At 39.9% G+C, this 17,949-nt stretch overlaps 1 protein-coding gene across 3 annotated transcripts in view; it reads right to left on the bottom strand.

Moving 5' to 3' along the window:
- Positions 1-2,208: 2,208 nt before the first annotated feature.
- Positions 2,209-17,949, bottom strand: part of APC10 (anaphase-promoting complex subunit 10) — a 63,974-nt gene continuing 48,233 nt past the window's right edge. For all 3 annotated transcript variants that reach the window (XM_070094317.1, XM_070094318.1, XM_070094319.1), the window contains 3 exons: positions 9,727-9,858; positions 9,365-9,527; positions 2,209-2,859 (listed from right to left, as the gene is read on the bottom strand). In XM_070094317.1, the coding sequence (XP_069950418.1) occupies positions 2,574-2,859; positions 9,365-9,527; positions 9,727-9,853 (576 nt within the window). In that variant the 5' untranslated portion in view covers positions 9,854-9,858 and the 3' untranslated portion in view covers positions 2,209-2,573. The remainder of the gene's footprint in view (positions 2,860-9,364; positions 9,528-9,726; positions 9,859-17,949) is intronic.

The raw sequence follows: 17,949 nt of genomic DNA, 5'->3' as shown, positions 1-17,949 counted from the left end.
TTTAAACTATATAAAGAGCAAAGATACAGATTTATATCTTTTGGATGACTGTTGCATAGACTATATCTTTATTAAAATATTTAAGTACATATACCTGAAATTCAATCCAGTAAATTCCTGTTTATTACAGCCCCTTGTCACTTAGCAACGTACTATTTACCGATGACTCGGACTTACGACGGGCTCTCTGACCAGTATGCATACCTAAATAATGTATATTAAGAGCTGAGTTCCTCTATTTTGTTTATTACAATATACTGTACACTACTGTATAAACATTTAAAAATATACTAAAAATATTAGAAATGGTGCAAGGGTGACATTGATGCAGTATCAAAGATGGTCGACATAAATTCACTACCATTATAGTATGCTCCTTGTTTAGCGATGAAATCGTTTACTGATGCCATATTAGGAATGGAACTCCATCGTTGAGGAGAGGCTGTATTACATTTATGGGGAGCGCTAAATCAGTAAAGGTCATTATAGAGCTTGCGGGTGTCAGAAGCATTCAGGTTTGATTAAGAGAGAGCAAGTACAGATCCAATTCTTTGAATTAAGTTCCTTTCAGGTATTCAAAACTTTTTTTTTTTCTCCCAACAAGTCGGCTGTCTCCCATTGAGGAAGGGTGACCCAAAAAGAAAAATACGTTCACCATCATTCAACACTTTCACTTCACTCACACATAATCACTGTCTTTGCAGAGGCACCCAGATACAACAGTTTAGAAACATATATAAAGATATATAACATACCCCTCCAAACTGCAAATATTCCAAAACCTCTCCTTTAAAACTTATAATCTCTTATGTCCTTCAAGAGGGGTGCTTTGATGATGGCAAAGGGCTCTTGATCCAGTTAACTGGATCTACCCTTCCCTTTATTATTGTGTGTATGGAGAAGTGCTAAACCTGCAGGGGTTACAAAAAGTCTGAGGAAATGGGGTTCAATCCCGATCATGCCCAGTTCCTTGGATCAAGAACCCCTTGCCGACATCAAGGAATCTCCCTTGAGTGGTTTCCATTCTTAGTTCAAGTTGGACTCTCTCTCATTCTACAAGCACTAACTCCTATGGGTTTAGTGATACCTCATGAATATAACAGAAATAATTATATTTTGAGGGGCTAGCAACCCTTTCTTCCATATAAATTACTAAATTTAAAAAGGAAAACTTTTTTTTACCTCTTTAGATCATGCTGCCTCAATGGGATATGGCTAATGTGTTGAAAAAATATATACTATATGTATGTATTTTGGACAATAGCCCTGGCATCCCCCACAATGAAATGGCAGTTTGCTTGCCACAAATGACAAATTAAGCAAAATGTTATCCGTTATCCACACAAATTATATTTGTGGAAGGGTCAGGACTGCACTAAACCTGGAGAATGGGAGATCAGATTCCATCCAAGGAGAGGGAGGTACATTAGTTTCAGCTGAATAAAAAGCCCTTCACTGGCATCAAGGTACTGTACCTCAAAAGGTCCCACACATAGCTTGCCAACTCGTATTAAAAGGAACATACCTGAGAGGAGAAGGAGAGAGAACCATGTCAAAGAACTGAAAGAGGTTGAAAATGAAGTCATTGCTCTGTGATGGACAGAAGAATTTACCAAAATTTGTTTTAACAGTCAACATGACCTGATAATTTTTGCAGAATATTACATAGTGTTCTCCATGGGGAAGTGGAAAATAATTCCTCCTTCATAGGCCATTCATGTTGTAAGAGGCAACCAAGTGCCAGGAGAAAGAAGTTAGTAACCCCTTCTGTATAAATTACAAAATTTAATAAGAAAAACTTTTGTTTTTCTTTTTGGGTCACTCTGCCTCAGTGGGATATGGGCAGTGTGCTAGAAAAAAAAATATGTAGTTAACACCTTTCCATGGGATGTCTATTTATATGGTGTCTAATATGCAGCGTTAATAGTAAGACTTTTTTTTTTTTTCCTTGCCCCCTCCTTTTTAGTGTTGCAGGTCAACAAAATAGACTGCAATTTTTTTCTTTTTTAAGGACAAGTTGATTATTATATTTATAAGAGGAGCACTAAACTTGAAAGGGCCACACACACTGCCTGAGAGAATAAGAGGCAAGCAGATTTGGTCCAAGACAAGGGAAGGCAACTTCAGTTCTTTTAGATCAAGAGCTCTTCACTGGCATCAAGACCTTAAGGGAATTATTATTATGGGGGAGCACTAAACCTGTAGGGATTATACAAAGCCTGTGTGGATGTTGGATGATGGAAGGCATTCAGGCTTAATTCAAGGAATTAGGGCACCTTTGAGGGAAGAACCAGCTCAACAAGAACATTGTAAATATGTAATTCAACTATATAGGTGACCCCTGCTTATGACTGACTTGCATTCCCCTGTATTTTCAACAAATTTTCTTATGACTTGTTGGTCATGGATCACTCATGAAATGGTAAGTCATAGCTGTACCTTTTTAAGCACAAGGTACAGAAACAGTTATAAAATACAGATAAATTATATACATGGAAGCACAGAAAACTAAACATATAAATTCATGTACAAAGATAATTAAAATATAAACTAGGCTTTACACCAAAAGGATATCATCTAATGCAGCTGTATCGTTTGAATGCAGATGATGTAAATGCCCCCACACTTTCCACAGCAACAGCTTTATCTTCAACAGGAGAATGAATCTTTATCTGTCGCATGTGTGTATCTCTTCCATTCTGATGGTTTGATAGTACTGCAATCTGGACCATGTAGGTGCGGATGGGACGCTCATGTATATCCTTCAGAGGAATGAGAAGCCATCCTGTTGGTTCGTGCAAATCTACCACTTCAATTTCTTGGAGATCATTGAAATGAGTCCCACAGCGAATGGAGATTCTGAAAGTTAACCAATACTTGAGTTGTACTAAGCAGTTTAGTATTTGCTGAATTATGGGAAAAATTATACAAAATAAAAGTAAAATGAGCAGTATAAATACTAATGTTTTATACAAACTGTTATAGAAGTGGCAAATATGTAACATACCATTTTGGGAAATTTCACCAAAACTCCATTTAAACTATTGTTGAAAATGCTTTTGAAAATACAGCTAGGTAGTATGGTTTTCAACTCCCATTAATGGTAATATGGTGTTACCTAAGTCAGCCTACTATATAGTCTTTTGAAAGAATGATAAATAATGGTTTGACTTATGAACATGACAAACATTCTCTGTTTACTATTCAAAGTTCCATCATGTGTATATTTTTAAGATTAAACAATATGATGAAGTTCAACACTGAAATGAGTGAAAAAGTAAGATACTTTTTCTCTAGTAACCTAACATACTGTAATGTCATGTCATGCCATTCCCATTCAGGCCAGGAAGGAGAGGGGTCCTGCCTTACACTGCCCAATTCTGTTTTTGAGTGGGCTGACCTTTAGCTTCTGGGCCTGCAATTTAACTAGTGGTAGCTGTGTTTCAGGGGGTTAATTTCCAGCTTCTGAATCTAATATGCAATACTTGACTGTTTGAGGGACCTGGGATTCACCAGTGTATAAAGGAAATGATGTCCAACTAATAGGCCTGCTACTCTTAGTTGTTGGAAGAAACCAGCTTCCAGCTTCTGCACCTCTTACTTTTATTTTTTTTAACACGCTGGTCGTCTCCCACCGAGGCAGGGTGACCCAAAAAGAAAGAAAATCCCCAAAAAGAAAAATACTTTCATCATCGTTCAACACTTTCACCTTACTCATACATAATCCCTGTCTTTGCAGAGGTGCTCAGATACAACTGTTGAGATGTCCCCCCAAACTGCCAATATCCCAAACCCCTCCTTTAAAGTGCAGGTATTGTACATCCTATTTCCAAGACTCAAGTCTGGCTAACTGGTTTCCCTGAATCCCTTCACAAAATATTGCCCTGCTCACTCTCCAACGGCTCGTCAGGTCTCAAAAACCATTCGTCTCCATTCACTTCTATCTAACACGCTCACACGTTTGCTGGAAGTCCAAGCCCCTCACCCACAAAACCTCCTTTACCCCCTCCCTCCAACCTTTTCGAGGACAACCCCTACCCTGCCTTCCTTCCTTAGACAGGACATCTCCACTGCATCCAGCCGCCTCCTCGCTGCAGCATTTGCAACCCAAGCTTCACAAGCTACAACTAAATAATGATCTGCTATATCCGTTGCCCCTTTATAAACATGTACATCCTGAAGCCTACCCATCAACATTTTATCCACCATTACATAATCTAACAAACTACTTTCATTGCATGCTATACTATACCTTGTATACTTATTTATCCTCTTTTTCATAAAATATGTATTACTTATTACCAAACCTCTTTCTACACATAGCTCAATTCAAGGCTCCCCATTTTCATTTACCCCTGGCACCTCAAATTTACCTACTACTCCTTCCACAACATTTTTACCAACTCTAGCATTGAGATCCCCAACCACAAGTACTCTCTCACTTGGTTCAAACTCCCCATGCACTCATTCAACATTTCCCAAAACTCTCTCTTTCTCTAACTGTAATGAGGACAAGCTCCCACTCTTTAAAACCTATTCTCCCACACTTCTGAAACATACCTGTACTTATACTTACATTTCCTTACTGACTTACTGACACACACACACACATATGCATGCACACACACACACACACACACACGGGGCCAGGAGCTCGGACTCGACCCCCGCAACCTCAACTAGGTGAGTACACACACACACACATGCCTATACCTTGTAGATGAATGGTTCAGAGAACCGACACATTGATAAATTAGACACGTGCAACTCTTGGGTATCTTTACTGAGGAAACGTTTCGCCACACAGTGGCTTCATCAGTCCATAGAAAGGAGAAACGTGAAGAACAGGAGGAGAATGAGGTAATCAGTCCCTCAACCTTAAGTCGATGTGGTTAATCCATCAATCTTGAATAGAATACAGCATATGTGCGGAGAAGTCGCTTATATACCATAGGCAGGAGAGGTGCAGCAGACATAGGTGGTGTCACATTTGTTCAATGTGGAAGTAGGTCATGCCCAAGGGTTAGGCAAATGAAGAATTCCCAAGTATTAAGATTCCAAAAAGTTGAAGTGTCTGACAGGATTGTAGATGAATGATTCAGAGAACCGACACATTGATAAATTAGACACGTGCAACTCTTGGGTATCTTTATTAAGGAAACGTTTCACCACACAGTGGCTTCATCCGTCCATACAAAGGAGAAACATGAAGAACAGGAGGAGAATGAGATAATCAGTCCCTCAACCTTGAGTCGATGTGGTCAGTCCATCAATCTTGAATAGAATACAGTATATGTGCGGAGAAGTCGCTTATATACCATAGGAGAAGAGGTGCAGCAGACGTAAGTGGTGTCACATTTGTTCAATGTGGAAGTGTGGCGAAACGTTTCCTCAAAGATACCCAAGAGTTGCACATGTGTCTAATTTATCAACGTATTGGTTCTCTGAACCATTCATCTGCAATCCTGTCAGACACTGCAACTTCTTGGGATCTTAATACTTGGGGATTCTTCGCTTGCCTAACCCTTGGGCACGACCTACTTCCACATTGAACAAATGTGACACCACCTACATCTGCTGCACCTCTCCTGCCTACGGTATATAAGCGACTTCTCTGCACATATGCTGTATTCTATTCAAGAGTGATGGACTGACCACATCGACTCAAGGTTGAGGGACTGATTACCTCATTCTCCTCCTGTTCTTCACGCTTCTCCTTTGTATGGACTAATGAAGCCACTGTGTGGCAAAATGTTTCCTCAATAAAGATACCCAAGAGTTGCACATGTGTCTAATTTATCAATGCCTACACCTACCTACCTCTTTACCAGAGAAGACTGGAATCAAGAAGAGGAAACAATTGTGTCCAAGAGAACTGTCACTAACTGTATAAATTCAGTCAAGCACTAAATTTATTGGGAATGCTTTCAGTACCTTGAACTGTGCTTCTTGGAATATAGGCAATAAAGATACAATACATAATTTACACCTGAAAAATTCTGAAGACTTGGTCCCAAACCTGCACACTGAAATTATTCCCCATGACAGCAAGAGGCTTGGCATTTGGTGCAAAATACCCTCACTGAAAAGCAAGGGTGCAACAAGTTTACTACGAAGTAACTCAATAAGTGTAAAGAGACCAAAACTTTTCAACACTCTACTTTCATACACAAGGAAAATTACCAACAGATTTCAAACTGTCTTCCAGAGGGAACTTGATAAGTTCCTCAAGTCAGTTCCTGATCAGCTGGACTGTGGTGTCTACAATGGACTGTGTGTGACTGGCAGCATCCTGCTTGACGATGCAATCAATCAGGAAACCTTGTTTGAGACTAGACTTTGGGGGTGGTGACCCCAGAATTTTTTTCACGTAATTACCATTATTTCTCTCAGAAGATATACTGGGACAGGGTAAAGGAAATTTGGGACAATACCTTCCTTGGTTATAATTGCATCCAGGGTATACCTGGTTACAGACTCAGGACAGTGGCAGAATTGTGAGAAGGGATATATAAGAAAACACATGCTGTAGGTGACATTTGATTCATCCCAATATGTGATTTTTAAACAAAATGTTAGATGAAAAATGTAACTGCTCAACAAAATGTGAGATAAAAATATCATATAAATACCATATAGTAGGTAGTAGTTTGGTAGACAGCAACTGCCCAGGATGGTACTACCATACTTCAAAGTGAGTGTAAAACGGAAGCCTGTATTTGTTTTACATGATGGTAGGATTGCCGGTGTCTTTTTTCTGTCTCATAAACATGCAAGATTTCATGTACGTCTTGCTACTTCTACTTACACTTAGGTCACACTACACATGCATATATACGTTTATATACGTGTATACACACTCGTCTGAGTTTTCTTTGAGTTTATGTTAATAGCTCTTGTTTTTATTACTTTTCATTTCACATCCATGGGGAAGTGGAATAAGAATCTTTCTTCTGTAAGACAAGTGTGTTGTAAAAGTCAACTAAAATGCTAGGAGCAAATGGGCTAGTAACCCCTTTTCCCGTATAGCCTACTAAAAAGAAAAAGAAGAAAACAGTCAAAGTGGGATGTTTGAATGTGCATGGCTATAGTGCGAATGATAAGAGAGAGATGAATGTAGATGTTATGAATGATAAAAAGCTGGAAGTCCTGGCTCTAAGTGAAACAAAGCTGAAGCAGGTAGGAGAGTTTCAGTGGGGAGAAATAAATGGGATTAGATCAGGGGTTTCTAAGAGAGTTAGAGCTAAGGAAGGAGTAGCAATAATGTTGAAGGATAAGTTATGGCAGGAAAAGAAGGAATATAAATGTATAAATTCAAGGATTATGTGGAGTAAAATATGGGTTGGATGTGAAAAGAGGGTTATAGTAAGTGTTCATGCACCTGGAGAAGAGAGAAGTGTAAAGGAGAGAGAGAGATTTTGTGAAATATTTAGTGAGTATGTGGGGAGTTTTGAACCAAGTGAGAGAGTACTTGTGGCTGGGGATCTCACTGCATAAGTGAGTAAAAATGTTGTAGAGGGAGTAGTAGGCAAATATGGGGTGCCAGGGGTAAATGAAAATGGGGAGCCTTTAATTGAACTATGTATAGAAAGAGGTTTGGTAATAAATAATACATATTTTAAGAAAAAAGAGGATAAATAAGTATACAAGATATGATATAGCATGTAATGAAAGTACTTTATTAGATTATGTATTGGTGGATAAAAGGTTGATGGGTAGGTTTCAGGATGTACATGTTTACAGAAGGGCAATGGATATATCGGATCATTATCTAGTTGTAGCTACAGTTAGAGTAAGAGGTGGATGGAACAAAAGGAAAATGTCAACAGTAATTAAGAGAGGTGAAAGTTTATAAACTAAAAGGAGAGGAAGTTAGGATGAGATATAAGCAACTCTTGGCAGAAAGGTGGGCTAGTGCAAATATGGGTAGTGGGGAGATTGAAGAGGGATGGGATAGTTTAAAAAATGCAGTATTAGACTGTGGGGCAGATGTTTGTGGCTATAGGAGGGTGGGTACAAGAGAAAAGAGGAGTGATTGGTGGAATGATGAGGTAAGGGGTGCAATAAAAGAGAAAAAGGTAGCTTATGAGAGTTTTTACAAAACAGAAGTGATATAAGAAGGGCAGAGTATATGGAGAGTAAAGAAAGGTGAAGGGAGTGCAAAAGGACAGCAGATGATAGAGTGGGAGAGGCACTGTCAAGAAATTTTGCTGAAAATAAGAAAAAAAAATTTGGAGTGAGATAAACAAGTTAAGAAAACCTAGTTAACGACTGGATTTGTCAGTTAAAAACAGAGTAGAGGAGTTAGTTGATGGGGAACTGGAGGTATTAGGTAGATGGCAAATATATTTTGAGAAACTTTTAAATGTTGATGAAGAAAGGGAGGCGGTAATTTTATGCACTGGCCAAGGAGGTATAACATCTTTTAGGAATGAAGAAGAGCAGAATGTGAGGGAGGTGTGTGAGGCATTACACAGAATGAAAGGGAGTACAGAAACTGGAACTGATGGGATCATGACAGAAATGTTAAAAACAAGGGGAAATATAGTATTGGAGTGGTTGGTGAGTGATGTGTTAAGGTACCTGTGGAGACAAATAACATTATCCATGGAGGCAAAGAAGGGAAATGTACGAGAATATAGTAGTACCAACACACTTATATGGGTGTGAAACATGGGTTGTAAATGCTGCAGCAAGGAGGCAGCCAGAGGAAGTGGAGATGTTGTGTCTAAGGGCAATGTGTGGTGTAAATATTGTGCAGAGAATTCGTATTATGGAAATTAGGAGGTGTGGATTTACTAAAAGTATTAGTCAGAGGGCTGAAGAGGGGCTGTTGAGATGGTTTGGTCATTTAGAGAGAATGGAACAAAGTAGAATGATTTGGAGAGCATATAAATCTATTGGGGAAGGAAGGCGAAGTAGGGGTCGTCCCCAAAAAGGTTGGAGGGAAGGGGTAAAGGAGGTTTTGTGGGTGAGGGGCTTGGACTTCCAGCAAGTGTGAGTGAGCATGTTAGATAGGTGTGAATGGAGACGAATGGTTTTTGGGACCTGACGACCTGTTGGAGTGTGAGCAGGGTAATATTTTGTGAAGGGATTCAGGGAAACCAGTTAGCCAGACTTGAGTTCTGGAAATGGGAAGTACAATGCCTGCACTTCAAAGGAAGGATTTAGGATATTGGCAGTTTGGAGGGACGTCTAAACTGTCATAGCTGAGCGCCTCTGCACAGACAATGATTATGCATGAGTGATGGTGAAAGTTTTTTTTTCTTTCTTTTTGGGTCACCCTGCCTTGAGAAAAAGCCGATATGTTAAAAAAAAAATATGTGATCCTTATACAGTACAAGAGGATGTCAACCTTACATACCTACTGGGAGTGTAGCTTTCATCAGCTTTATAATCAGCATATATCCATACATCCTGTATGGTTGTTTTGCGGCGAAACTGTATATTGACAAGGTGAGGTTGAGGACCATCTGACTGCCAATATGTATCTAGGCAATCATCACGTAATTGCTCTACACCAAACCCTTGAACAGCATAAATTATACATATAAAAATATTTTCAAAACATTTTATAAAAATATAATTATACATGAACACAGTTAGATTTATTTTAACGTACAATGTAAAACACAGAGCAGTACAGTACTTCCAATTCAGATAGTATATATTATTGAGAAAATTACAATACAGTATAGTATATAAGTGAATACCACTTTTACAAACCTGGTTTACAAGAGGATAATGACCACACAGCCTGACTTCCAACTTCACGAACACGACCAGACCTTTCTTCCCGTGCAGGGTCTGGCTCTTCTCCAGACACACGAACAGAATTATTCAGTGATATCATCCTAGCTGCAAAAATATACACAAATCTTTAGCAGTTTTCCTTATTAAAAATTACTTCAGTCTTTTATAATTATTTTTCTGTTGTCTGGATAAGTATTTAGAAAAATTGTAAATGTACAGCTACTTATGATTCAATATTCTTCAGTTAAATATTTAGACCACAAAGTGAGACAACACTTCTGTGATGTCTGTGTCAGCAGCCAACAGCTGTAACCTTACTTTCTCTTCCAAGAGCATTCATGGTACATTTATTCTCATACCCTCAAAATCATATACGTAGTCCATAAACTTATGGTATGTCATAATGAATGACTGTCAGTGAATAAACAGAAGGGACAGGAACTCGAAACACGGTCCTGGCACGTAGCAAGCTCAATTTCGAAAGGAAGATTTCACAGAGAGCACTTCTATGACATATCTGCATCAGTGGTCATCAACTGTGACCCTACTGTCTCTTTCCACAATCCCAGAAACTTTCATGGCACATCTATTCTCATACCCCTCAAAGCCATTATAGACTATCAGATCAAGATAAGTCATAATGATCAACTATCATTGAATAAACAGAAGAACGATCATGGACTCGAACCACGATTTTGGCACATAGATCCAATGCTATACCACTGAGCATTCAGACTTTCTATAGCTTCTTGGGCTGTGGGAAGAGACAGCAGGGTCATAGCTAGTGGCTATTGATACAGATCTGACCTAAAAGTGCTGTCTGTGAAATCTTCCTGTTGAAAGCCTTGTAGCTTAGTGATCCAGCACTGGACCTAAGTAACAATTCAAGTGCTCGTGTGATACATAAATATACATGTGTATATATATATATATATATATATATATATATATATATATATAGTATATATATATATATATATATATACATATATACAGTGGAACCTTGACTTACGAGTTTAATCCTTTCCAGGAGCTAGCTCATAACTCAATTTACTCGTATATCAAATTAATTTTCTTATTTAAATTAACCGAAAAGCCATTAATCCATTCCTGAACTCTGGAAAGCCGAGAAAAAATACTTGAATATGATGCTATTATCAACTATATGGCTTATCTATCACAAGTCATCTAATATGACATAATAAACAATATAATTAACACAGAAACATGATATATACTCTAGAACGAATAAAATAGGCCATAATATGGTGGCAGCAGTGGAAGCGTCTGCCATTTCTTGTGTGTATATACTGAGAGTATCTTCCCATGCTCTTCTTGTAAGAGAAAACAGATTATTTTTGAGGTTAACTGCAGTAGATCACTAGTTTTCTAGGGAAAACACTGAAAATATCGTATATAAATACATAAATCATAATACATTAAAGAATGTAAAGAAATAATAAGAATATAAAGTGTATATGTACTTACTCAAACGTATCCAAACGTATCCCAACACCTGAACCCCATTCTCTTTGCTGACGACACGACTTATGTCATCTCTCACCCTAATCTTGCCACCCTCAACACCATTGTTAATGAGGAGCTGATCAAAATATCAACTTGGATGACAGCCAATAAACTTACACTTAACACTGACAAAACCTACTATATTATGTTTGGTAGCAGAGCAGGTGCTGCGCAACTTAACATTAAGATCGACAACACTCTAATTGCCAGACATAATGAGGGCAAATTCTTAGGCCTATACCTCAACAACAACCTGAATTTCAGCACCCGTATCCAACACATATCAAAAAAAAGTATCCAAAACAGTTGGGATCCTCTCCAAGATACGATACTACGTGCCGCAAAATGCCCTTCTCACACTATACCATTCACTCATTTATCCATACCTCACCTATGCTATTTGTGCTTGGGGATCAACTGCAGCAATACACCTAAAGCCAATAATAACTCAACAAAAAGCTGCAATAAGAATAATCACTAAATCCCATCCCTGGCAACACACCCCCCACTCTTCATAGATCTAAACTTACTCCCTGTTCAGAACATACACACTTACTACTGTGCAATCTACATATACAGGACCTTAAATTCCAATATTAACCTTGACCTAAAATGCTTTCTTGATAGTTGTGACAGGACCCACAGGCATAACACTAGACACAAACATCTCTACGACATTCCCCGTGTCCGACTAAACCTTTACAAAGATTCAATGTATGTCAAAGGCCCTAAAATCTGGAACACCCTACCTGAAAACTCTAGAACTGCAGACACATTCATCACCTTCAAAACTACTGTTAGAAAACATCTTATCTCCCTGATACACCCCATCAACTAACTACATAAAAACCACCTGGTGGTCCACACTTACACTCACTCACTCACCCATTTGACTATAATCAAAGAAATACGTATCCTAATCTTAAAATAATGATTCCTAACCAGTCATAATTTTGCCTGTGATACTCCAATATAGAGACTGTGTGTTGTGCCAACACAAAACCATTCACATTGCTAAACTCACAAACTAGTATTTGTTACTTAGTACTTAGTCACTTAGTATTTAGTCAACTTACTCCACAATTTGTTATAATTTAGGGTTGAGAATTAACATAAGTTTGCCCGAAATGCCTAGCCATGCTAGGTGTTCTAGTGGCCCCCTCTGTAATTAGTATTTTACTACATGTAAACCACACATTAACCAAAATCTGTAAACCCCGCATTGTAATCCTTATAGAGAATAAACTTTGATTTGATATGATTTGATTTGATTTGGAGCAGAGATGGTGGCAGAGGTTGAGTGTGAAGGAGGTTGAGTGTTTCAGAGGTTGAAGGTGGGAGATTCGCAGTGCGGCATATGATGTTAGTGGCCCTGTAAACCTCCAACAACAACAACAACATTGTTTAGTTTCATCGCTGAACTTAATTCATACAATTTGTTTTATCACTTAACTGATACAATTTGTTTTGTTAAATCACTGAGCATAACTGATACAATTTGTTTTGTTTAACCCTTAAACTGTCCAAACGTAGAGCTACGTTCACATGCGTAGCGCTCCGACCTTGATTTTCCCCATTTGGAAGCATGTAAAAAAAATCGTAGATCTACATTCGGAGCCTGCCACACGTCAACATATATTTGGACAGTTTAAGGGTTAATCACTGAACATAACTGATACAATTTGTTTTGTTTAATCACAGAACATAACTGATATAATTTGTTTTGTTTAACTTTTCACTTCTTTCACTTGTTCTTACTTTTCACTGATTTTTGGCTTTTTCTTCACTCTTTCCTCACTTTCTTCTGCAGGGCATTTCAATAAAAATCTGTCCAAGGAGGTATGTTTCAGCCTCCCTTTCAGAATGTTTCAGAAATGAGTTAGGCACGTGTCATTAAATAGCTCCGATGCACGACCAGTTGTAACTTTCTCTGGGTGTTTCGTTGTAATAAATTCTGAAAGTCTCTCCCAGATTCCCAACATTTCCTTTATCTCACTTGTAGAGATAACCTCCTCCACATTTGGCTCCTCTGCAGTACGAATACTCTTCGAAACTTCATGATGCTGCTGTACAGTGGAACCTCAAATTTCGAACGTATCACTTATCGAACATTTCAAAAATAGAACCCTTTTTTCGAACCAACTTTGTCCCTATTATCAAACGTGCCCTTATTTTCGGACCGCCGGGTACCGTACCTGTCTGCCAGCCCACTCTGTCCGCATCCCCATGCAGGCGCCATGAGCCAGTCTGGCTTTGTTGATGCTTGAGTGAACACTAACCTGCGCTCTCATTCAAACATTTTACGATTATTTCATTGTGTTTAGTGCTTGTGGGACTGTGAAATAAGCTACCATGGGCCCAAAGAAACTTGCTAGTGGTACCCCTGTGGTAAAGAAAGTGAGAAACACCATAGATGTGAAGAAGGAAATAATACAGAAGTATGAGAGTGGTGTGAGACTTGCTGAGCTTGCCTGGATGTATGGGAAAAACAAGTCGACCATCTGTTCTATCCTGGCAAAGAAAGAACAAATCAAGGAAGCTGATGTTGCGAAAGGTGTTTATATGCTAACCAAAACAAGACCACAAATAGTTGAAGAGGTTGAGAAGTTGTTGCTGGTGTGGATCAAGGATAAAGAGATGGCAGGTGATAGTGTTTCAGAGACGATTATTTGCAAAAAGGCAAGGAAGTTGCATGCCGATCTAGTACAGAAAACTCCTGGAACCGGTGCTGATAGTGAATTTAAGGCCAGCAGAGACTGGTTTGACAGATTTAAGAAGCGTAGTGGCATACACAATGTTGTAAGACATGGTGAGGCAGCCAGTTCAGACAAATGGGTGGCTGAGAAGTTGGAACAGGAGTTTAAGGAGTACATAGACACTGAAAAATTCAAACCCCAACAAGTGTTCAATTGTGACGAAACAGGCCTGTTTTGGAAGAAAATGCCAAAGAGGACCTACATCACACAGGAGGAAAAGGCACTGCCAGGACACAAGCCCATGAAAGACAGGCTTACTCTTTTGTTCTGTGCTAACGCTAGTGGTAATTTTAAAATTAAGCCTTTACTTGTGTATCGTTCAGAAAATCTCAGTGTTTTTAAGAAAAACAATGTCTTTAAGAACAAGTTACGTGTCGTGTGGAAAGCTAATCATACGGCATGGGTCACAAGACAAATTTTCAAAGAGTGGGTCCATGAAGTGTTTGGCCCCAGTGTGAAAAAATACCTCCTGTAAAAAAAATTGCCACTCAAGTGCCTCCTGTTAATGGACAATGCTCCTGCTCATCCTCCAAACTTATTAGACCTCTTGTCTAGGGACTTCAGTTTTATAAAAGTGAAGTTCTTGCCTCCTAACACCACTCCTCTCCTCCACCCCATGGACCAGCAGGTCATTTCTAACTTCAAAAAACTCTACGCAAAAACAGTGTTTGAAAAGTGCTTTGAAGTGACCACAGACACTAAGTTGACCCTAAGAGAGTTCTGGAGGAATCACTTCAACATCTACAGCTCCATAAGCCTTATAGGTAAGGCTTGGGAGGGAGTGACTTCCAGGACTTTGAGCTCTGCTTGGAGACAAATGTGGCCAGATTGTGTCCAAAAGAGGGATTTTGAAGGGTTTGAGGCTGACCCTGACCCAGCTGACCCTCTGCCTGTTGTGGACTCTATTGTGGCATTGGGGAACACCCTGGGGTTGGAGGTGAGCTGCAAGAGCTTCATCTGGAGCAGTATCAGACCACAGCTGAGGAACTTGCTTCAGAGGAGAAGGAAGAGGGAGTGGATGAGGTGCCTTCTTCAAAGATCAAGGAAATTTGTGCCAAGTGGAATGATGTCCAAATGTTTGTGGAGAAGTACCACCTTGAGCAAGCTGAAACAAGCCATCTTTGCAACAAGTTCAGTGACAGAACCATGTCCCATTTTAGGGAAATCTTAAATAGACATCAGAAACAGAAGACTGTGGACAGTTATTTTGTGAGACAGGGGACCAGTGACTCTCAAGCTAGTCCTAGTGGCATTAAAAGACAGAGAAGGGAAGTAACCCCAGAGAGGGCTTTGATACCTGAAGTCTTCATGGAAGGGGATTCTCCTTCCAAACACTAATCCCAACTCCCTCTCTCCTCCTCCCTATCTTCCAGATGCCATCACCAATCTTCAATAAAGGTAAGTAAAATGTTATTTTATATTTATATACATAATTGAACACTATAGTATTTCTTGTGTGTATGTAAAACTGTAATTAATCTCTATAAAATGTACTTTTTTGTGAATATTTTTGGGTGTCTGGAACGGATTAATTGTATTTCCATTATTTCTTATGGGAAATACTGCTTCGATTTTCAGACTTTTCGAATTTAGAACTAGCTCCTAGAACGGATTAAGTTCGATATTTGAGGTTCCACTGTATGTGTAGTTCATCTAACTCCTCCGTCGTCAGTTCCTCGGAATGCTCCTTAATGAGCTCATTCACATCTTCTTCATCCACTTCCATGCTCAAGGACTTTCCGAGGGACACAATCTCGTCCACCATTGCCGCTTCAGGTTCGAATCCTTCAAAATCCCTTTCAGACACACCCTCAGGCCACAGCTTCTATGCAGAGTTCAAGGTCCTCCTTGTAACACCCTGCCAGGCCATATTTATAATTCTGAGGAATATCATGATGTTATAGTGGTCCTTCCAGAACTCTCGAAGGGTCAAGTTTGTGCTCTCTGTCACATCAAAGCAGCAGTGGAACAGATGCTTGGTGAAGAGCTTCCTGAAATTAGAAATCACCTCTTGGTCCATGGGCTGCAGGATTGGGGTGGTGTTGGGTGGAAGGAAGAGAATGTTTATACATTTGAACTCTTTGAGGTTGTCATCTTTGAGGTTCAGTGGGTGAGCAGGTGCATTGTCCAGGACGAGAAGGGCTTGCAGGGGTAGGTTATTTTCCCGGAGATACTTCTTAATGGCAGGACCAAAGACCAGGTTTACCCACTCCACAAAGAACTGCCTGGTGACCCATGCCTTCAGGTTTGCCCTCCACATAACCTGCAGTTTTTCTTTTATAATCTTGTGTGACTTAAAGGCTCTGGGGTTTTCCGAATGATGTGCCAGCAGTGGCTTGATCTTGCAGTCGCCACTCGCATTTGCACACAACGTGAGGGTTAACCTATCCTTCATGGGTTTGTGGCCTGGCATCTTCTCCTCTGCAGTTATACAAGTCCTTCTTGGCATCTTCTTCCAGAAGAGCCCTGTCTCATCACAGTTGAAGACTTGCTGAGGGATGTATTCTTCAGCTGCTATCACTTCAGCAAAAGTTTTAAGGAAATCCTCAGCTGCCATCACATCAGAGCTCGCTCCTTCACCATGCCTGATGACAGAATGAATGCTGGCCCTCCTTTTAAAATTGTCAAACCAGCCCCGGCTGGCTTTAAAAGACTTTTCCAATGCCTTGTCCATTGAAGTGCCTGGGGTCTGCTGCAGCAAATCAGCATAAATGCTACACAAATAACCCGCACATAAAAGAGAGAAGCTTACGACGACTTTTCGGTCCGACTTGGACCATTGACAAAGTCAAACTAACCAGAAGTGGAGCAGGACGGCTATATATAGGCAGGAAGAGGTGGTGGTAGTAGTAGCAGTAGTAGTACAAGAATGGTATATAATACCGACAAGATGAAATTAAGACACATGCGCAACACCCGGGCATCCCTATCATAGACGTTTCGCCATCCAGCCAGCCACTGGATGGCGAAACGTCCACAACAAAGACAACCAGACGCCGCACATGTGTCTTAATTTCATCAGTAATTGTAGTAGTAGTAGTAGTAGTAGTAGAAGAGGTAGTAGTAGTGGTAGAAGTGGGAAATAAGGAGGACAAGCCAGTCAAATACAAAGGAAGGGGAGCACTGCAAGAGAATACACAACTTTCCTTGTATGAACCTTAGCCCTGGCTTCGTCTCTGTAGATGCCTTCCTCTCCCACTACATTGTAAAATGCTCCAAACTTCAGAACACCTGTGACTTAACCTGACTCCTCTTTTTTTTTTTTTCTTTTTCTTTTTCTCCCTCTTCCCCTTTCCTCTTTCCTTTTCTCCTCTGGGTTGTCTTTCTCTCTTCTGTCTCGTGTTTCTGTTCCTTTTTCATTTATTTCACCACTTCCCCTTTCACGCACCTCTGTGCGCTTGCTCTCCCTCAGTGGGCACCTAGCTCTCTTGCAGTGCTCCCCTTCCTTTGTATTTGACTGGCTCGTCCTCCTTATTTCCCACTTCTACCACTACTACTACCTCTTCTACTACTACTACTACTACTACTACTACTACTACAACTACTGATGAAATTAAGACACATGTGCAGCGTCTGGTTGTCTTTGTTGTGGGCGTTTTGCCATCCAGTGGCTGGCTAGATGGCGAAACGTCTACGACAGGGATGCCCGGGTGTTGCGCATGTGTCTTAATTTCATCTTGTCGGTATTATATACCATTCTTGTACTACTACTACTACTACTACTACTACTACTACTACTACTACTACTACCACCACCTCTTCCTGCCTATATATAGCCGTCCTGCTCCACTTCTGGTTAGTGTGACTTTGTCAATGGTCCAAATCAGACCGAAACGTCGTCAAAAGCTTCTCTCTTTTATGTGCGGGTTATTTGTGTATCGTTCCAGTTACGGTATTGTGCCTTTCTTGTTAT

This window comes from Cherax quadricarinatus, chromosome 45 (assembly GCF_038502225.1).
Source record: "Cherax quadricarinatus isolate ZL_2023a chromosome 45, ASM3850222v1, whole genome shotgun sequence".
Lineage (NCBI taxonomy): Eukaryota > Metazoa > Arthropoda > Malacostraca > Decapoda > Parastacidae > Cherax > Cherax quadricarinatus.
Note: the sequence above shows the minus strand (reverse complement) of the source record. Positions and strands in the feature narration are given on the sequence as shown.